The sequence below is a fragment of the Meles meles genome, chromosome 19, assembly GCF_922984935.1.
Source record: "Meles meles chromosome 19, mMelMel3.1 paternal haplotype, whole genome shotgun sequence".
NCBI lineage: Eukaryota > Metazoa > Chordata > Mammalia > Carnivora > Mustelidae > Meles > Meles meles.
Window position 1 is genome coordinate 57549118 of NC_060084.1, and position 21454 is coordinate 57570571.

Here is a 21454-nt window from a genome sequence, read left to right on the forward strand (position 1 = left end):
GCTCTCTGCTCAGCGGGGAGCCTGCTTCCCCTTCTCTCTCTGCCTGTCTCTCTGCCTACTGGTGATCTCTGTCAAATAAATAAATAAAATCTTAAAAAAAAAAACCCAAACAGAATCAGTGGGAGATCATACACACACACAGGCTTTTGTCCACCCCACGGATCCTGAGTGCCAGGTGCCGTTCCAGGCACTCCAGCGGGGAGTGCGGGGGCAGCGACCCTGGCCTCCTCCCCCGGGAGGCCAGAATCGCCCCCAAGTCGTGATGCTCCAAGACATCTTCGGGCATGGCCACATGTGCCTGGAGGAGCAGGGCCGCTCTGGGGGAGCACCTCTGGGCTCATGAGGAGCGAGAAGCCTCGCCACCCCTCGCTCAGCCTGATCCCGGGGAGGGGAGATGCCTGGCGAACTAGGAAACACCGAGCAGGTGCGTCGTGCAGGACGGAAGCAAGGGGTGCAGAGAACCTAGCGCTGTGGGACAGAGAGGAAGGGGTGCGGGTGGAAGCGGGGTACACGGACTCAAGCTGGGCCCCGAAGAGGGGGCGCGGAAAGGCAGGAGGAAGGGCAACCCGTTCCTCCTCAGAGGAACATCTCAGAGTTGAGTGCCTGCTGGGGAAACGGAGGTGAAGCAGAGAAACCTTTCCCCGCGGGCAGCGTCCTCGTCCTGACCCCACAGGCCAGCTCACGAAAGCCCTTCCGTGCACAAAGCCTCACGCGCACCTCTGCCCTTGGCACGCTCTCCCGTCATCTCCCTGATTGCGCACACCCTCCCTCCCTCCGCGCTTTCCTCCTCACCTCCTTCCTCCTCAGGAGGCATAAAAGCCACAGTCAGGAGCTGGGCCCCCAGAGAGCCCGGGAGAGCAGCGGACTCCAGTGAGGTGAGAGCAGGGCCGGGTGGGGAGGGCGGGCAAGGGTGAGGGGGGCACCCAGAGAATCGGGACCTGCTGGTGGGGAAGGCAGGGCAGGCACCGGCTGAAGGACGAAGGACGGCGAGGGGCAAATACCCCTGCGAACCTGGAGCCTGCGTCCCGGTGTGCCCGGGGTTCTGGGGGGCCGTGTTTCACCTGTGCGGTGTCCTGCCGCTTACCCGCTTCCTTCGGGCTGTCCCTCAACCAGCGCTGTCGCTTTGCTTAGACAGACGTGTTCCAGAGTGGAGTGCCACGAAATCGGACACGAACTCACAAGTGTCCGTTTTACTTTTCCGCCACGTAGTTGAGGCAGGAGGACCCAGGCGTTAGTCTCTGTTCTGCGCTAGAATATGGTGCCCGTTACAGTTTGTTACATGCCCAACAGAGGAAGACAGATCCTGCATGATCTCACTCTGGGGTGGAATCTGGAAACAGCAACCACTCAGGGAACGAGATGGGGGTTTGTTGAGCAGAGGCCGGGCTGGCCCAGGCACCCCACTGTGAGATGCAGGCGTGCTGGGGACTCGAGGGATGGCCCAGTGGCCGTAGGGGACACTGCCATGTGTCTTTACAAGCTGCCCAGGGAGAGTAGATCCTACAAGCCCTCAGTGTGATGAGAAAGCTTTCATCGTAACTAGACGAGGTGACCGATGTTACCCAACTTACCGAGGAGACCCTTTCCCAATATCCACGGTAAGTCATCGTGCCCAGACAGTCGCAAGGAGATGTTTGCCAGTCACGGCTATGCCTACAGCCGTGATGACGGCGCGGGACTCTGGGCTGTGCGTGTGTGTCCGGATTTATCCCGAGTGTGTGCTCACTGCTTCCCGTTCCTCTGTAGAGCAGTTATGCCTAACAACGCTAAAAACACATGAACACACTCGCCACCCTCTCTTGGCAGCATCCCGTAGCTCCCAGCGCCCACCTTGCCGGCCCTCCGATGGCTCCCCCTGTCCGTCTGGTCCTGCTTCTTGCCGTCTTGCTCAGCCTGGCGGAGACTCCCGCCTCTGTGCCCGTCCGCCAGGTGAGACGTCCTGGCTTCCTCCCCACCTGTGGCGTGCCCAGGCCCTGCCGTCCTAGAAGAGCTTCCTGATGCTCCTGGCTGAGCCGGGAGCCATGGGCTGTGGGGCGCCTTGGCCCCGGGTCGGGGTGCGTGCGGGCGTGGGGTGGGACACCGGACACGGGGGTCAGAACGCAAAAATGCCCGAAGGATTAGATCAGTGTTGCCCACGGTACAAGAAGATGCCTTTGCTGAGCTCCCGGTCATTCTAAGCTGTTTGGTCACCAAGGACTTGGCCCTGCCCCTAGGGTTTCTGCCAAGCCCTGGCTGATGCCACTGGCCGCAGGCCCACATTCAGGGAGCCCCTGGCTGGGAGCATGGGCTGTGGAGACCCGGCCAAATTTGGTTCTGTCACTTTTTAGCTGCATGACTCCTGGCAAGTTGCCCAATTAATCTCTCTGTCCCTCCGAGTTCTTCGTAAAATCACAGCGCCACAAGGGTTAACTGAGTTCCCCCGGGCCAGGTGCGTTAGCTGGCCCCTTACCTGACCCCGAGTGCTCGCTTCGGCAACACATATACGTTACCTGACCCCGAGCACCCGGGCTGCGCACTCAGGCCACCCCAGGTTTGGGTCCAGCTACCTGCCTTGGTGCCAGGGTCCTCTGCAGGTCGTGTAAGTTTCTTGGGGCTTGTCGGGACCGGAGCAGGGGCTGGGCCGTCCCCCCGGCCAGGACCTGACCCCCCTGCAGGATCGCACGCCCAGAAGGCACCCCCTCTGGGTTTTGCGGTCTACCATTGCTGTCTTGAAACCTTTCATCGTGCTTGAGATGAGACCCTTCATCTCAGTCCTGCTTGGAACAGGACGCTGGCACGTGGAAAACCCACGGTGCATATTAGCGGCTGTGACTGTCAAGGGAACACAGCCACCTGCCTGAAGCCGTCCGGCGCTGTAGCCGGGTTTGCGCGGTGTGTGTGTGTGTGTGTGTGTGTGTGTGACGGGCCTGCAACCATGTGTAAGCGGTTTTTAAAGCTCCCTCTTCATGCCGAGCTGCTGCATTTCAGGAAGCCTTCGCTTTCCTCACTGGTGAAATGTGCACTGAGCAAACCCACTTGTCAGGCCCGTGGGAAAGTGGCAGCCGGCCCCGTGACCCCGGGCCTGTGGGGTGCCCACCGCCCTTCCCGCCTGCCTGAGTCTCCATCTCTCGGTGTCTGTCCAGGGACGAGGAGGCTGGACACTCAACAGCGTGGGCTACCTGCTGGGTCCCGGTGAGTGCGCCCGCTCCCTGCATCAATGTCACCCCCTGCGGCACACGGGGGTCAGAACAACTCCCGGTGCGGAGGGGGACCAGGTGACACTCAGTGGTCACTCCCCCCTCTTCTGGGCCCCTCTGTCCCGGGCTCCCCATTTCCCTGAGGGCGTCTTCACTGTGTGCTGCCGAGGGACCATTAAAGCCCTACGTCCCCGTGATGCTCAGGGTGGGGACCACTCATGGTCCAAGGAAACCCAGGCCCCCAGGACCGTGTGGCCAAGCAACGAGGACCTGGGGTTTGGGTCCCGATGTAGGCAGGCTCGGCTTAGCAGTGGGTGATGCCGGGCGACCGGCGCGAATCTCAGAGCCACAGCCTCCTCGCCGGCCAGCTCGGAAGGCTCCTGCGGGTCTGGCGGCGGCGAGCGGCGTGGGTAGGTTGCTGGGTTCCCTGTGTTACTGCTGCCATGGCCCAGGCCACAGGCCCAGCTCTCTCCTCCCCTCCCCTGCCCAGTGCTCCACCTTCCCCAGAGCACGGCCCCAGGAGGGAAGCAGAAGACGGCCCAGGAGGTGCTAGCCCTGTGGAAGGCCCTCGGTGAGTGAGCGCGGGCTTCGTCTCCACCGGCCACTGCAGCTCGGGGCATTTGGGGAGGCGCAATTCCCGGCCACAGGACATGTCTGAGATTCCCCTCCTTCCTGTCCACATCTCGGGGGAAAGAATCACGGGGTGCGCAGGGCTGCAGACAGCGACCCCGGGGCGGGCGTGCCGGGAAAGCAGCCTCGGTCCTGACCCGAATCTTCCCACTGTTGCCGCCTACCAGGCCACCGAGCGTGTCCAGGGTGGTGTGTCCCCCGGGCACTCACGGGTGCCCATCTCTCTGCTGTGGGCCGTCCCTGTGCGGGATGATTAGCCGTTCCTGGCCTCCACCCACTAGGTGACCTTAGCATCTCTGAGTTGTACAATGACAGATGTCCCTGCACGTCACCAGATATCAGGGGAGGGGAGGGCAGTATGACCCAGGATGAGAACCCCTAGGTGCCACAAACGCCAAGGGAACAAGGGAACTATGGCCACGGTGCGTGGTACAAAGCAACGACCCCGCCATTCGGCTTCATTCCCAGATGGGCTCCCCCATCCCCGCCCTGGGCGGGCCTCCAAGAGGAGCCTGAGGGAGACCGCTGCCAAACCAGAGACTGCAGGTGAGCACGGAAACCTGGAGGACACTGACAGGAGCCGGGGACAGGAGCGTCCTCGCCCTCGAGGGCTGACTCCGAACACCCACGCTGGCCTTGACGGCTCCTTTCCGCTCTACCCCTCTGCCTCGCCCCGCCTCCGGGCCCAACACGCGCTTCCCAGCCAGTGCCAGGTGTTTCCCCACAACCTGGCACTGCCGTGATGACCCCACGCCCAGACCTTGACCTCCCGACTATCAGTCCCCTGGGCTTTAGCTGCAACACCGACAGCAGAGCCTCACTCCCAGCTCCGACCTCCGTCTTTATTTGCAGCCTTGGAACTCTCTCTGGACCCTGCACCCGTCTCAACTCATGCTCAAGCACATTCTTCTGCTCCCGTTCTCAATTCTGGCTTCTTAGAAAACCGGGTCCCCTCGACTCAGCTGATGCCTTAGTCTAGAACATTCTGTTTCTAGAGCTTTGCATGGCGAGATCCTTCGCGTCATCCAGAAATCATTTAGCTGGCTCCTGCACTGCTTCCCTTGACCATTTCTCTGACGCCAACCTCCTGTTCCTCTGTTCTTGTCCTGTCTAATTCTCGTCCTGACATCTGTCCGCAAGTGTGTCTTCTCTGCATCCTGTGCTTCTCCGCTCATTGTCTGTCTACTCCGGAGAATCCAAGCTCCACGTGTTAGGGACCTTCTACGCCTGGCTCGCTGCCTACACACGAGGAAGGATGCGTAGTAGGTGCCTGGAAAACGTGCTGAAGGCACGAATCGAACTACCCAAGGCGGCTTCCCACCCAGCCGTGACCTCAGTCCGTTTCGCTTGCCTTCCTCCGGCTGCTTCTTTACCCCAATTCCCTGTCCTTCAGCTTAACCCTGTCGTTGGAAACAAGCACTAGGCTTTCCTTCCACTGCCACTAACCCATCTGGAAAGCATGGACTGGACATCCTCCAGTGCTGGAGGCGACACCCGCCAACCTTGGCTACCCTCCGGCCCTCAAAAACGCCCATCTCCACTACGTGCCATCTCCAATGGGGCAGGAGAGGGAAATGTGTGGGTAGATGCGAGGGAGGGAGGAAGAGCAGGAAGGAAAGGGGAGAGAGAACAGGAAACGGAATTGAACATGGGACGAGCCAAAGCTGTCTTCCTCCCCTGTTTCGTTCCCAGCCTGGGCTGGTTTGGATGGGGGCGGTGAGCTTCATCATTCCAAACTCGCCTCTGTCTCTCCCACAGATCTGGGCGAGTTCAGCGAGAAAGCCCCCAGGGAGGGCGATGCGCAGCGGTCCTAGAGATCTCCAGACCTCTGCTCCGTGCCCTTCTGTCCAGCTCCTCCTGAACCCCTCCCTGTCTTGCTCCCTCCACCGAGACGAAGATCCTGAAATTCAGTCCCTGAGTCTCATGCAGGAAATTTGGGGAGGGTTGGGAGACTTTTCTTAAAAGTCACCAGACCGTGGCAGGTTTCGCTGATTTATCCTTGAATAAGTAGAAAGCTTTGTTAACAAACTCAAGAATGAAATCCGGGACCATTTAGGAGAGTCGGGGTAACGAGGGAGTATTTCTGCTGTCCGTGTGAAGTAACTGTCTTCTTTCGGAACCATAACACAAGTGGACTAATATGGTATGAATGTCCCCTTTGCATCTAAGCATCTACTATGTCTGGCTCAGAAAGATTCTGCCAAGCAGCAGGCTCGCCTTCCATTGTTCCCCCACCCCCGCTGGGCATCCTCCGGCTCAAAAGGAGGAGGGGTACCTGGAGCAGAGTGGAGGGAATAAAACATTTCTTTGCAAATAGTCCATGATTTCTTGTGTCAGCACGGGAATTGGTGGTGGCGGCCAAGTCGCGGCTGAGTGCGTCAGCTGTGGGGTTTGGAGACTCTCCTGCTGGAGGGTTGGAGACGGTGGCTGCGGATTCTCTCACGAGAAGGCCTCGTGCAATTCCGGTTTTTGCCCTCTGTCCGTACCTGGGTACCTGACCTACTCTCTGTTCATTAGTTCATTCGTTTTCAAACTTTTACATATTTCGAAGCTGTGTTTTGTCCTCATATAAGTTTATACATTTTGCAAATTTCTGGAGGGATCTTTTTATCATCAAGTGATGCCTCCCTTGGTCCCTGTTAAAGCTTTTTGTATTTGGACAGATCTAGGGGGTCACATGTCTGGTGCCTCGATGACTGTGGGTAGGAGGCTGTGGTCAGCTGGGATGGTTGACCCAGAACCTGCGTGGTAGTCAGGGCTCTGGCCTTATTATCTGGGACATCCATCACGGCCAAGCTGCTGTGAAAAGGATGAGTAGCTCAAACGAGAGACATTATCCTGCATTCACAGAACGGTCCAGAAGGAGGTGGTGTGGGGCTGGCAGGAGGGCTTTGCCATCTTGGGCCATGAAGCTTCATCTCTGGGTTGGGAAGGGAAGCCCCACCATCTCCAGGCGTGGGATTCTGACATTCTTGGATCTCTGGCCGTAGGCAATCTAATCAGAAATCTCATTTTAACCCCTTAGCAACTTTTCAGAGAGAGAGAGATCACAAGCAGGGGGAGTGGCAGGCAGAGCGAGAAGCAGACTCCCCGCTGAACAAGGACCCCCCCCCCCATGCGGGACTCGATCCCAAAACCCTGGGATCATGACCTGAGCTGAAGGCAGTCACCTAACTGACTGAACCACCCAGAGGCCCTGCCATTAGCAACTTTAAATCACAGAATGGGAGGACAGAGACAGCATCAAGCCTCAGGGACAAAAGAAGATCCAGACCTGCCTTTGAGGATCTCACGAAGGGAGAAACTAGACAAACACGTTGGCAGGTGCAGGGTGGGGACAAGGTTTGAGAGCAGTGGCACAGGGACCGGCCCTCTGCAGGGCTCCAAGCCCCCATCAGTAGGGGTGAATTTCCAGCACGTGGACAGGACCAGGGACGAGGGCAAGGAGTCTCCGACCAACTTTGAGAGGGCAGGGACCCCTTGGGATGCTATAATCCCGGATGGCGGTGAGAACCAGTCGTGTTCTGGATGTAGTTCAAGGCAGAGCTGACAGGACTCCCCGGCAGACTTGCTGTGGGATTTGAGAAAGCAGTCGAGGATGAATCCCTACTTTTTGGTCTACACATTGGAGGGAGGGGGTTGCCCTTGAAGGTTATGGGTAGCATGCAGGGGGCAAGTAGGAGTTTGATCTGAGACCCGGTGAGCTTGAGAGAACTACTGCTTATGCAGCTGGGGGTGGGCGTGGTGCTGGATGAGCAGATTCGGAGCTTGGAGGAGGGGGCAGACTGGGTGCACAATTTGGAGCACCGTCGGTACTTAGATGACGAGGGGAGGAGAAAGGGGGTCTAAGGGCAGAGCTCTGGGGACTCAGTGCATTGCTGGTCCCAGTGACATTCGGAGATAAGGGAGAGAACAGGAAGCGGGGTGGGGTTAAAGATGGCGGACGCACTTGGTTATTGGGATGACAGGTTCACAGGTAGGGGTTCACGCAGTGTGGGGCAGAGGGTTGAGAGAATGTCATGGGGCCAAGAGCACGGGGCATGGAAATATCCCAGAACTACAGTAACAGTAGTGTCAGAGGCAGGAGCTTAGCCCTCCAGGGAGGGAGGGTGAATGCCCGAAGGACATTCAGTGGAGGCTGAGGGTGAGATAATTCTCCTTGGAGAAGACATTTCAGGAGCTGGGAGGCAAGGGGGTATTGCCATAGGGGAGAGCCAGAGTCAGGTTATGCCTGGGGGCTGGGGCCAGAGGTGTGGCTTGGGGGTGGGGAACTAGCCTTCTTTTGGAAATGGACAAGATCAAAAGTAAAGGATATATTGAGGCCAGCCCTCATGGCCCCAGGACAGATGATAAGTCTGAGAGCATGGAGGTGAGGGAGAAAGGATAGGGGTCCTGTCCACGTGCTGGAAACTCGCCCCTAGTGATGGGGGCTTGGAGCCCTGCAGAGGGCTGGTCCTAATGCCTACTACACGGGGCTCGTATCACAATATATTCATACCACGAGAATTCCCATCGTTCATCTTCAAACCAAATGTCCTTGTATATCCCGATGTAAGCCAGGACAGCTTCCTTCCCGGAGCGCCACTGGTACCCGACGACGGTCCAGGATGCCAGTCACTGCCCCAGAGTGACGGTGGCGTCAGAGTCCCCTCGCTGGACATCACTCCTCACTCCACCTCCCGGCTTGGGAAGGAGAGGGCTGATGCTGGGGGAGACTCTGCTCTGCCCAGGCTCTCGGCACACAGCTGCCTCCCCCCTCCCCCCACTGCACATCTAGGGCCACCAAGGGCCACTCCCTGCTCTGGTCTTTGCTTTGTAAGCTGTAGGCTGTGTGCAGAGTCAGGGGGAAGCTGGACCAGACCCTAGAGCTGCCCCACACCTCCCCTGCAGGGGGCTGGGCAAGAGGGGTGGGTCCTTGGAAAAAGAGGGATTTCCTTCCGGGAGCAAATCACCCTCCACACGTGCTGATGAATGACTGGACCCTAATGAGCGGAGACAGTTGCCTGCCCAGAGATCAGGGGAGGGACCCTCCTTAATCAAGTTTCCCTGAAGCATGTGACTCTCGATCTCAGGGTTGTGAGTTTGAGCCTCACGTTGGACGTACAGATTACTTAAAAATAAAATCTTTAAAAATTTTCATTAAAAAAACCTTTTAACTGTAACAAATACATGTAACATGAAATTTACCAATTTTTTTTTAAGGTTTATTCATTTATTTTAGAGAGAGGGCGCCGGCAGAGGGAGGGGAGAGGGAGAAGCAGACCTGCGCTGATTGCTGAGCCCAACTTGGGGCTCTATCCCAGGACCCCGAGGTCAAGACCTGAGCCGAGACCAAGAATCAGATGCCACAGCCAACCAAGCCACCCAGACGCCCCTGAAATGTACCATCGAAACCACGTTTCACTGTCCAGTTCAGTGGCGTAGAGGACAGTCCCGCTATGCAACCATCCCCGCCAACTGCAGAGGGCTTTCCGTCTTGAAATCTGAAACTCTGCCCGTGTTAAAGGACCACTCCTCAGTCCCCTTCCTGTCTTCAGCCACTACATCTGCCCCTTTGTGGCTGGATTATCTCACTTAGCATAACGTCCTCAAGCTTCTGCCGGTCCTGGGAGGTGATGGGATTCTCTTCCTTTTAAGGCTGAATGATATTCCATATCTCCTGGTGCTCAAAAAAAAAATATCCTGGCGAAGCCACACCCTAACCCAAGTAATTGACCAAAGGATCCGAGGACTGGGCCAAGCCCTGGGGGGCTCGTTTGGGCTCATCTGTTCCCTGAGTGCTGGCTGAGAACCTCGGGTCGCAAGGGCTTCCTTTCACTCTGGTGTCCACGGGGGGCTTAAATTTGGGGCCTGATCTGAGATTTAACTTGGTAGGATTGAACCAAAGGGCATGCGATTATGGATTAATGTGTCATTAGGGGCACAGGGGTTGGAACAGGTCGGTCTCTGGCTTACAGGGCTTCGCCAGCTCTTCCGCTAGAGTCAATACTCCTCTTCCGGCATTCAGCCTCGGCACTGCAGACGTTTCGGTCGGGATCATTACTATGTGTGGCGTTACAGGGTGTTGAACGGTACCCTGGTCTCTACGTACAGGACGGCAGGAGCAGCCTCTCCCCAGCTGAGACGAGCAAACACGTCTCTGCACATTGCTGAGGTGCGGCAGAATTACCAGAACTGAGAAGCTCTCCTGTCATTACGGATACTAACTCATGGGGCCAAATAAGGACACAGCTAATTTACTTATTTAGTTTTTAAAGACTTTATTTATTTATTTGACAGATGGAGATCACAAGCAGGCAGAGAGACAGAGGGGGAAGCAGGCTCCCCACCGAGCAGGGATGCGAGCACCGATGCGGGGCTTGATCCCAGGACCCTGAGATCATGACCTGAGCCCAAGGCAGAGGCTTAACCTGCTGAGCCACCCAGGCGCCCCATGACACAACTAATGTAAAAAGTCAACAAAGAATATAAAAGCTGGATTACAGCTGCTTTCAGAAACGGGGTATTAGAACTGTCGTCCAAGGAATAGAAATAAAAATAAGAAACACAAACCGGCAGCATGAAATAAGAATGTAAAAATTTTTTAAACGCAACGAATATTTGTTAAGAAAAAATACACAGGAGCTGAACAAACACGGCAGGTGGGAATACAGCAGAAGGGGTACACAACAGAGAAATTAGACAGGAGAGACAAAGCATTGGAGACGCTTCCAGAAGCGAGAAAGTACAGAGTCCAGGCCCTACTTGAGGAGAGCACGAGAAGGGGGAGGAAGAAATACTTGTAGAAACGAGGAAGATAACTTTCACACGTTTACCGATGAAAGCGCTCTCGGACCCGTGGTGTTCTTCAGGCTGAGCAGGAAAAATCTACAGTCGGTCACAAAAGAATGAATTTCAGAAAAGCCTGAAGAGAGAGAGACCCAGACCACCTCCGCGGGATGGCTCACATGGCTCTCGGGGCGATGCTGCGTGTGGACAACGGCACAGCAAGGACCTTCCAGGAGCTGAAGGAAAACAATGTAAATCTATCATTTTCTATCCCGGCAAATGTTCGTCCCCACGAAAAGCACATTCTCGGTTATAGGAGGTCATTTACAGTCGCAGAAAAAATGAGATCTTAACAAAGTGCAGAATCCTGGACGTGTCATCTGTTTGTGAACGATCTGTCTGTCTGTTTGTCTGTCTAATCTGTTTATCAGTATTTACGGAGCATCTGCGGGGCCAATGCTGTTAGAGCCCTGTAGGGGCACACAGAGCATTCCGGACCTCAGAGCATGACCGAGGGGTCAGACTCCCAAAGCAGAAGCGTGCCAGGCTGCTGGGGAGGGGCTGAGGAGGGAGAACATCCGCAGGTCAGATGCTGAAGGCCTCTGGGTGCTGAGCAAGCACAAGGCTTCTCCTCGCCGTGTTCAGCAAACCGTGGGTCGGTTCTGAAGGCGGGCTGCTATGTAAGCCTGGGGTCCGGTCGCACGGCCCGGGGCCGTGGGGAAAGCAGCCCTTAAGGGCAGGAGGGCAGAAGGGACCCCTGCGGAAGCAGCAGCAAAGGTCCAGGTCCCGGAAAGATTAGAAGAGGCACCAGTGAGGGGGCAAGAGGTCGGGTTCTGAATCAGATTTGGTGCCGGGTCTCCCGTGCGCTGGTCTCACGATGAAAGGGACGAGTCTGGGTGGGCAGGAAGCCCCGATCGTGCTTACGAGGACTCTTGGGTTTAGAGACTCCCTTGGGCTCCGAGAATCATGCAAATCCAGGAGCCTTCCAATTCCTCTGAAATGTTACACAAAAAAGTTCACGATCTGAACGGATTGGTTATGATTTGACGGACACTGAGAGCTTCCACAACTGCAACCCAGACCGGCCCAACCCTGATGAAAAGTCACACCATAACGGGCAGACCCACCGTGAAAGCTTTTCAGGATTTGCAAGAGCTAATTCAGGGGGACAAGCCGGTCCTCGGAGAAGCCTCAAAACACCTTCCGCTCCCGGGGAGAGAAGGAAGGCAGAGCCGCGTCTGCGAGCTTGTCTGGTTTCTGCTGCTTTTATGAAAGGGTAAATCGACGTATATAAAACCAGTGATTTAATCCAGTTTGAGCAAAGCTTGAAGGCATTAATCCCAAGACAGTGAAAAATATAAAAGTAAGAGTTAAAAAATCACGAATATTCTTACGTATCAATAATTACTTTTCATTTTTCAATACCTTAGAATTAATATGTCAGAGCTTTCCTTGAGCTAGATTTTTTTTCGAAGATTTTATTTTTTATTTTTTGAAAGAATTTATTTGTTTGACACAGAGAGAGAGAGAGAGAGCACAGACAAACAGGGGGAGCAGCAGGCAGAAAGGAGGGAGAAGCAGACTCTCCACTGAGCAGGGAGTCCAACTTGGGGCTCGATCCCAGAACCCCAGGATCATGACCTGAGCCAAAGGCAGATGCTTAACTAACTGAGCTCCTCAGGCATCCCTGAACTAAATAAAACCACCGGTTTGAAACCAGCCTCCCAGCTCTGCTCATGTTCATGGCTTGACGGGGTGGTGTTGCCTCTGGCATTTAGGAAACACTCGTTCGGCCTGCGAAACGGATATGATGTACCTTTCTCTACTTGAAGGCAACCGTGGCTTTCTAAACACCTACTTCCCACGCTCTGCCTTGTCAGCTCATTTTAAATAAAATCTTGACCCAAAGTGCTTAAAACTTGCCGCTCTACATTCCCTGACTCCTTTGAATGCTTAGGCATAGGATAAATAATTTAGTAGACCGGGAAAACCAATATTGTTTCCAAGTAGACTTATTTAATAAATTCCTTTTTTTTAATTAAGAGATTTTATTTATTTATTTGACAGAGAGAGAGAGAGATATCACAAGTAGGCAGAGAGGTGGGGGGGGAAGCAGACCCCCCCGCTGAGCAGAGAACCCGATGTGGGGCTCGATCCCAGGACCCTGAGATCATGACCTGAGCCGAAGGCAGAGGCTTAACGCACCGAGCCACCACAATTCCTTTTTTTTCCCTCTTGATGGAATTTCGGTGGGAAATGTAATCCACACGGCCACCTTCAAGTGGTTCATTCCATGGACTTAAACTAACCTTTGGGCTGCTGAGGTAACTGGAATTCTGGGCTTTCTCTAGTCCTATATAAGCGGCTATGTGCTCGGCACAGCGCAGATGGAGCCAGTCCCAGCTGCGAGGAGGCTCGAGGCAGGAAGGCGCAGAGACCCAAACGAGGCAAGTCACCGTGTGGGGACGTCCGAGGGTGCTGGGAAGCCGGGACGTGGATGGAGGTTGGTGCCAGGAGGATTTGGGTCTGCATCCACCACACATTTGCTCCGAGGTCTTGTGAAAGCAAGACTGTCCTATATATACCCCATAATTAACTCTGAAAGGTTGTGGTGTGATTTGACCCCCGGTATGTGAGGTTTGTACTTCGAACCAGGGGTTTTCAGCCTCTGATGGTATTTATGGCCAGGTGATTTTGTTGTTGTTGTTTTGTTCGGGGGAGGGGTTGGGGGCTGTCCTGTGCACTGCAGGGTGTTTAGCCGTGTCCCCCCGCCGCCCGCCTCCCCCATGCCCGGGTTGTGACGACCAAAAACGCCTCCAGATGTCGCCCAGTGTCCCAAGGTGCCAGGGGAGGAGGGCAAGCCACCCTTGGTTGAGAATCACGGCTCCAAATGTTGGTCACGCCATCGCGTAAAGACGTGCGGGGCATGTTCTCTCGGCATCCTCGGATTTTATCCTCAGACAGGCTCAGAGGTGGGTTTCCTCGTCCCGTGTTAGGAGAAAGATGTGGTCTCCCAAGAGCTAGTGGACTTGCCTAACAGCTGATGAAAGCTCCGACATGGGATCGAATCAGCGCTGAGCTGGCTGAGCTTCCCCAGGGAGCCAAAGCAGGGACAAAGGTTGACTAGGTTAAAGTTTCTGTCTTCGGCTCAGGTCATGATCCCAGGGTCCCGCATCGGGCTCTCTGCTTGGCAGGGAGCCTGCTTCTCTCTCTCTCCACCTGCCTTTCTGCCTACTTGTGATCTCTGTCAAATAAATAAATAAAATCTTAAAAAAAAAAGGCCCCTCTCTCTACCTGGGGACCACGTGGCTCTCAGTGCCCTGCCAGTCCCCCCCAGTCTTCCATCCTGTCCTCAGGTTGACCCTTGACCTTTGAAAATTTCAAAGAGCATTGGATTTTTAATCCGTTTTCTTGGATGAGATTAAGTGTTTAACCGCCAAGAGAGAGAAGAGATTAACGGATCCCCTGGGGGTGGGTTTGGCCAGGGAAGCGGGAGGGACAGAGTTTCCTTTGGGCGGGGCATGAGCAAGTTCTGGAACTAGACGCAAATGAATGTTGTAAAGCGTTTCAAACGTGATAGTGCCGCAAACTCGTCCGTTTTAAAAGAGTTGAAATGGTGAGTTTTGTGTTGTGTCTATTTCACGACAGTAAGGAATATTTGTTAATCCTGTTAGGGTTCTTTTGAATCCCCTTCCTGGAACAAAGCAAGATCCCGGACCAACAAGGAAATGTGTCGTCGGGGGATGATCTTAGATTAATATTTCCAATGTTCCCACACCACATGAAATTCTCGGGTTGTAAATATTTTCCTGTATTCTGCAGAATTTTAACTAATACAGTTTTGCCTTGTAGGTTGTCCTGGTGGAAAGATAGAAAGACTGACATCATTAAAATTCAATTATAGGAGGGTTTTTTTTTAAAGATTTTATTTATTTATTTGACAGACAGAGATCACAAGTAGGCAGAGAGGCAGGCAGAGAGAGAGGGGGAAGCAGGCTCCCCGCTGAGCAGAGAGCCCGATGCAGGGCTCAATCCCAGGACCCTGAGATCATGACCTGAGCCGAAGGCTGAGGCTTAAACCACGGAGCCACCCAGGCACCCCTTAATTATAGGAGTTTTACATGTAGTTATATATAATTTATAGTCAAGGATGATATTGTCCCAACTTACAGATGAGAAAACTAAGCCCACCTCTGTACGTTTAGAGCTTGGAATCTAGGGGCCCTTCAGACCACCTATATAAACCACCCATATAACCCATATAAACCACCTTTTACTGTAAATGTGAACATTGGAAAAATAATAGTGGGGTTACTTTTCACAGTATTAAATACTGGATGAGTGGGGGACGGTGTTAGTGTTGGGGTGAAGGGTTTGGAGGGAAGGGGGTGGTAAGAAGTTAAACCAATCTGGTTCATTCCTTCATCCCCCCTCCCCCCGCCCCAGACTTCTGAACGAACGGCGTGTCTGTTGCTGAGGAAAACTGGAGTCAATCCCTTTAGGTGGCTCTTAATTAGGCACCAGCTTCTAGAAAGTCTGCAGAGTCATACCGGAAAGTTCTCCGGTCGATATGGCTACAGACCAGAACTCAGGGGGTCAGAAGAAACCCCAAGGCAGCCCAGGGACAGAGCTGCCGCGGTCTGTTCCGTCGCAAGGAGCCTTCGACAGGACGCGAGACGGCGACCGTGAGACGTGGCACCTGAGCTTCAGGGCGTTCATCGGCTCAGAGACGTCGGACCCCCTTGAGGACCTGAGGAGGCTCGGTGAGCTCTGCTACCTGTGGCTGCGGCCAGACCTTCACACCAAGGAGCAGATCCTCGACGTGCTGGTGCTGGAGCAGTTTCTGATCTCCGCGCCCCCCGAGGTCCAGGTCCTAGTCAAGGAAAGTGGTGTGCGGAGCTGCGAGGACTTGAGGGACCTGCTGAGAAGCAACGAGACCCCCAAGACATGGGTGAGCAGGGCCTTCCTGATGGGAAGGGGGAGCTGGTGTGGGGGTTGCAGGTGCCCTTGGACTAGAGAGGACGTGGGGGCTTTCTTGGTCAGTGGTTCCCACGGGGAAGATGGTTTGCCCCTCAGGAGACACTTGGCACTGTCTAGAGACATTTCCGGCTGTCACGACAGGGAGGAGAGGGAGGTCACTGGCATTTGGTGGGTTTCCGGAGTCTACGCAATTTACTGTCACTCACCCTGCCCGACCTCTGGTGGGGACAGCTGCCTAAGGGGCATTCCAGGGGCTCCAGGAGGAAGGAGCTGGAAACCAGTCTAGTTCATTACGTCTGCAATTCTTGACATCGCAGAGACCTGCTTAAAAGTGGTCCTGCTCGGTGAAGTACCTAGTGCGCTATGTTGCCACGGTAACCAGAGTTCTGGCATGATGCTGAGGAAGGAAGGGGGCTGGGCCAGCAGGCTTGCGACTCCACGAGGGTCTCTCAAATCTACTAGTGATCCTGGGATGGACCAAACTTGGGGCTTTCCTGGGCAGCGTAGTGTTAGCGCCATCCTTGATGTCAACGGCAACCACCCCCAGTTGGGAAAGTCAAAAAACAAAAAATCTCTGGTGGTTGCCGGATGTCCCTCCAGCTCACAGGTAAGACTCTCCAGACCAGGTAAGACCTTACAAAGGGAACATTTTCCATCATGGTGGTTGGCGTGCACCTGTACGCTTAGTAGAAAAAGCAAGGGTCCAAAGGATCTAGGAGGGGAATGGTACCTGGTGTAGCACCGGCCATGGGGAGATGAGCTCTGTAGGTAATCTTGTAAGTGGACAGGAGGGAATTAGATCCAACATGGCAGTCCTCCTTGCCCGGAGCCCTCCAGGAGGTGATGAAATTCTCCAGGGGTGAGTGGAGAATGGGAATTAAAAACTTTCGACAACGTGGTGGGGAAATAGCCATGGGAACTGGAAGATGGTCATCTGGAATGACAGATAAAGCGATTCTTAAGACCGGCCAAGTGAGAGATAAGCCACACGTGTGATGTCTCACTGGGACGTGATGTTGCTCTCTCACCATGCTCCACCTCACGTGCTGAAGTCAGGAGTGGACAAGGCATGCCTTAGGGTGACTCTTGAGGGCTGAGTATTAGCTGAGGTGGTGGGGGGGGACATGGGGAGGCGTTGACGTTGATTAGATACTGTGGCTAGGCCGGAGGGCGGGTAAGTCCCCCATCACCTTGGGAGGATGCCTTTGAAACCAGTAATTCCAACAAAGTGTGAGTGCGCGGTGGCTTCATCGAGGGAGCCTCGGAGCTCCGTTCTGGTTCTCAATGAGTCTGTTCTTGGTTGACTCTTGCCCCCACAGACCATAGTCACCTTACAAGGACAGCAATTTCTTGTACGAAGTTCAGATGCTCAGATGGCCGGAGCGGAGGTCAGTGACATGGACCTCGTGGTGGACTTGTCCAAGAAGCCCCGATCTTCCGTGAGTGAGACACGTCCAGAGGACAGCGAGAAGGTCAGCAGAGAGCTGCAGAATCTGCCAGGAGTCAACGAGCCATCAACCGGGCAGGCAAGTGTGAGGCCCTCCCGATCTCGAGAGAGCGGTGGCAGAAAGTACTAGAAGTGGTGGTGGGTGTAGCTGCTAGAATAATTGGGAAAGTGGCAGAGCACAGAAGTGCACCCTTTTGCCCATGGAATTCCCATGGATGCATCGAGCCCGTGGACATTTCTGAGCCTCTGTGGAAAAGGAAAACTCCTCAGCCTTTGTCCCTCTGCCTAAGGGAATGGTTCTCACCTGGAGTGGTTTTGCCTCTGAACACTTTTGCAAATGTCCCAAGACCATTTCAGTTGTCAGAATGCAGGTGGAGTTGGAGGATGGGATTGCAACGAGTGGGCGGAACCCAGGGATGCTGCTATGATCAGTTATCCCACAATGCACAGGAGAGCCCCAAACAGGGAGTCATCCCACAAAATATCAGTAGTGATGAGCAGCGACACATGGACCCAGAGCCACCTTGCTTCCCGGGTTGGCCAGGGGAAGCCCGGTGACCTGAGGAGTGCTTAGAGAATTAAGTGTAAGGGCTGTGACGTGTGGACATGATTTAAAGGCATGCTGGGCATGACTGATGAAAAGGGGTGCTGAGTGGACCAAAGGAAGTGGGGGCACATCCACAACACTGTCATGTTGAGAGAGTTGGTGTCTCAGATTAGGGTGGTGGGCAGGATGGGGAAAGAGGAGATGAGAGCTTCCCACGCCCCAAGTTAGACACGTTGGTAACTACACGTGTTTGCCCATTGCCAGGCACAGAACGTTCTGCTGGAGACCATTCCTGGAAAAGGTGTGCAGCAGAGTCGGAGACCCAAGGGGAACCTGAAGGAGACTCTGATGGAAGATCCGGGAGAGAGGACAATAGTGAAATTCCAAGAGCCTCAACTTCTGGAAGGTCCTGGTGAGCCTGGAAACTGGGAATTCAGAGGAGTTTGTGACTCTTCATCAGCTGGGAAGTGGGGGTGGGGATCCAGCACTGACATCTCTTGGGGGAAGAGAGCCCTGAAATGCCAAGCCTTCTCCATTCCTGACTGTCCTAGTGTCCTACGTACAACCTATCCCAGGTCCATTGGTTGATGGGAAGTTCTCGACCCACAGCGGCCTTTGGTCCAAAGGAGGTTGGTATCATTGAAAATGCTCTTTGTTAAGTGTTGTGTGTTAATCCTTTCAACAGATTCCATGAAGGCAAAGGGTGGAAAAAATCTCCAAGAAGGAGCCCACATTACAGATGTGCATGCTGACAGACCCTCCACCCACGTTTCAGAGAGACAAACTTCTCCTCAGAGTGGGAACCGAAGAGATTCTCAGAAAAGCCCAAGAAATCCCAAAAGAAGAAAACTGGGCAACGCCTCCATTTCCGAAGAAGTACCTCAAGGAGGGACCCCATATTTGGATAAAGAAGTCTCAGCTCAACCTGCGTCCAGCTCGGTCCATCCTGTTGGGGAAAAAGCCACAGGACAGACACCAACCGTGTGCAGCATCTGTAAGAGAGGGTTTCGTTATAAATCTCAGTTTCACATTCACTGGAGGACACACACAGGAGAGAGGCCGTTCAGATGCGATGCCTGCACGGGGGCGTTCACGCAGCCTTCAGACCTCCGCGTGCACCAGCGAATCCACACCGGGGAGAAGCCCTACTCCTGCGAGCTCTGCCACCAGACCTTCACCCACGACTCCACCCTTCGGAGCCACCGCCGGGTCCACACCAAGGAGAAGCCTTACGTGTGTGCGGACTGCGGGAAAGCTTTCAGCCACAAGGGGAATCTCAATGTCCACCTTCGCACCCACTCTGGGTTGAAACCCTACACGTGTCCCGAGTGCCACGGCGCCTTTCGTCAGCTGGGAACTTTCAAGCGCCACCAAAAAACCCACGCAAAATGACTTCCTGACGATTCCGCAGGCAAGGCGACCGGGTCCAAGTCCCTTACGCCCCAAGAAGGAGGTTAAGGGTGATTTGTCCCCAATTTTGGAAAAATGACAGGACATCTCAAGCACTTATAAGGTTTCCGGAACACAGAAGCTGTCCCCTGAAAGTTAATTATGAGGATTTTGGAATGATGACGTCTTACCTATTGGTTTTCATTTTCTGTCTCATTGCTATTCTTGCAATGAAGGCCAGTCTTATTTTCAATATTTCCTAATAAAATCGTGGCTGCAGATTGTCTTCCTGTTATCCTTTATTTCCTTATAAGGTGAGATATGATCCAAGTAGGGTGGCCAGATTTTTTTTTTTTTAAGATTTTATTTATTTGACAGAGAGAGACAGAGAGAGAGGGAACACAAGCAGGGGGAGTCGGAGAGGGAGAAGCTGGCTTCTTGCAGAGCTGGGAACCCAATATGGGGCTGGATCGTAGGACCCCGGGATCATGACCTGAGTCGAAGGCAGATGCCCAACGACTGAGGCCCCCAGGTACCCCGAATGGCCAGATTAAATAGGAGATACCCAGTGAAGTTTGAATTTCAGATGGACCCGTTTTAAGTATAGACACATTCTGATTTATTTATCATATCCCTGAGCAACTTAAAAAAAAAAGACATTTTGGGGTGCCTGGGTGGCTCAGTGGGTTAAGCCGCTGCCTTCGGCTCAGGTCATGATCTCAGGGTCCTGGGATCGAGTCCCGCATCAGGCTCTCTGCTCAGCAGGGAGCCTGCTTCCCTCTCTCTCTCTGTCTGCCTCTCTGTCTACTTGTGATCTCTCTCTGTCAAAAAAATAAATAAAATCTTAAAAAAAAAAAGACATTTTTTTAGAGCAGCTTCAGATTCACAAAACAGCAGAAGTCCAGAGTTTTTCCCAGAGGACCCCCCCCCCCACCCCGTCCCTTCCCCACACAAACACGTCCTCCCTTACCATCGGCAGTCCAGGCCAAAAGTGATGAGGCCCCGCTGATGTCATTGTTCCCCCAAGCCTAGGGTTGAGGGGTCACTCAGTGTTGCCCCTTCCCTGGGCTTAGACGCAGGACGGGGACCTACTGTGAGGGTCTTGCGCGGAGCAGTTCCTCTGCCCTAAAATCCTTCGTGCTCTGCCTGTCCCAGCCGCTTTCTCTTGGGCACCTGAATCATTGCTAAACTGGGTGACCTGTCATTTCCCACGTGGACTCCGGAAGCACTTGGAGCCACTGGTTAGTAGGCTGCCTTAACTGAGGGACACAGACATCGCCTGGAGGCTCTGTGAAGCCGCAGGTGAATGGCCCACGCTCCACTCTGGGGCGGGACCTGGGAACCTGCATTTTAAGGAATTTGAGTTTCAGAATCCGTTTTCTTGACCGCCTGTGCCCCACACCATTTCCTCTATTAACCTTGTGCGTTAGGATGGCATGTCTGTCTACTGACTTATTAACGCTCAAAGGCCCGTACTTGACTCATTTCCTTGCTTTCCGTGTAATGCCCCCCTCCCCCGCCGTCAGGATCCCACTCTTCCTGCTTCCTTAAAGTCAGACTCCTTGGTAGTGAGTTTCTTCGATCTTCTTGTTTTTGACATCCCGAGAATCTGCACTTTTAAGAAATCCCCAAGGGATATGGATGCTTCTGCTCTTGGGAAATTTTGAGAAAAGCAGATTTTGGGTCCAGTAACCTTCAGGGCTCTGAGTCTGTTCCTTCCTACATGGGGTCCTGTCGCGGCCAGCGCGGCAAATCAACCAGGAACGTGAGGGTAAGAGGATGGTGAAAGAAAAAGACTTGTGAGACAAAGAGGTGGGGGCAGGAGGAGCCCTGAGGAGGATGTCCAACAGAGCCGACTATACTCAGGGCAGTGAGGCATTATATAGCCAAAGTAACTATTTTCAACTGGTTACAAAAGAATTTGCTACGTGACAAAAAACCCTCCAGACCAGGCCTGTTTTGCCCACTTGAGATCAACACCTGCAGGCAATGGCTGATGTTAGTCTGATTGTTCCGTATTGATACAAGAAGTAACAACAAACCTGAGAGTCATCTATGAGCTGTGCTGGAGCAGCAAGGACCAGTGAAGAGTTTATGACCCCAACCAAATTGCTCTCATCTAACTAGTAAACGTGTGTGAAGTCACGTTGGCGAGTGCACAGCACATAGCACAGACCCTTTCTCAGTGCTACTCAACTTCCGTCCTAAGCCTCTTGTTAGGCCATTTGGACATTGAAGGAGACACAAGTCAGGGCCTGGTTTGGTCCTCCCACAGGGTCCATTTACAAAAGTCCCGTTTCCAGGGAGGAGGGTTTAAGCTCCTTCCCTGGGGGCAGGTGCCCGGTATGCGACCTGGTGTATGTGTGTGGACTCTCGTCTCCTCTAGACTTGAGGGCCTGAGCAGTCTTGGAGAGGAGTCCACAAGGCCATTCTCCGTCTTGGCGATGAAGCCTGATTTCCTTCACCAGACCTAGAAAACGTATTCCTGAGACGACCTGCTCGTTTACCTTCATCACA

General features: G+C 54.0%; 2 protein-coding genes across 2 annotated transcripts; both read left to right on the top strand.

Annotated features, from left to right (window-relative positions):
* Positions 1-1845: 1845 nt before the first annotated feature.
* On the top strand, positions 1846-5620 carry LOC123931005 (galanin like peptide). Its single transcript, XM_045987608.1, has 5 exons — positions 1846-1929; positions 3123-3171; positions 3667-3747; positions 4275-4352; positions 5565-5620. The coding sequence occupies exons 1-5, from the start codon at positions 1846-1848 to the stop codon at positions 5618-5620; spliced, it is 348 nt and encodes a 115-aa protein (XP_045843564.1).
* Positions 5621-15144: 9524 nt separating this feature from the next.
* On the top strand, positions 15145-18940 carry LOC123930627 (zinc finger and SCAN domain-containing protein 5B-like). The gene is made up of 4 exons (XM_045986822.1): positions 15145-15525; positions 16874-17080; positions 17813-17960; positions 18324-18940. Exons 1-4 carry the CDS (start codon positions 15145-15147, stop codon positions 18938-18940), a joined length of 1353 nt encoding a protein of 450 aa, XP_045842778.1.
* The last annotated feature ends 2514 nt before the right edge of the window (positions 18941-21454 follow it).

What these genes read in the sequence shown, in the direction of transcription:
- LOC123931005 (XM_045987608.1), top strand. Translation starts at nt 1,846, where the DNA reads ATGGCTCCCCCTGTCCGTCTGGTCCTGCTTCTTGCCGTCTTGCTCAGC. An exon ending in AGCCCTGTGGAAGGCCCTCG is followed by an intron (nt 3,748 to 4,274) that starts GTGAGTGAGCGC and finishes CTTCATTCCCAG; the next exon opens with ATGGGCTCCCCCATCCCCGC. An exon ending in TGCCAAACCAGAGACTGCAG is followed by an intron (nt 4,353 to 5,564) that starts GTGAGCACGGAA and finishes TCTCTCCCACAG; the next exon opens with ATCTGGGCGAGTTCAGCGAG.
- LOC123930627 (XM_045986822.1), top strand. Translation starts at nt 15,145, where the DNA reads ATGGCTACAGACCAGAACTCAGGGGGTCAGAAGAAACCCCAAGGCAGC. An exon ending in ACGAGACCCCCAAGACATGG is followed by an intron (nt 15,526 to 16,873) that starts GTGAGCAGGGCC and finishes TTGCCCCCACAG; the next exon opens with ACCATAGTCACCTTACAAGG. An exon ending in ACGAGCCATCAACCGGGCAG is followed by an intron (nt 17,081 to 17,812) that starts GCAAGTGTGAGG and finishes GCCCATTGCCAG; the next exon opens with GCACAGAACGTTCTGCTGGA.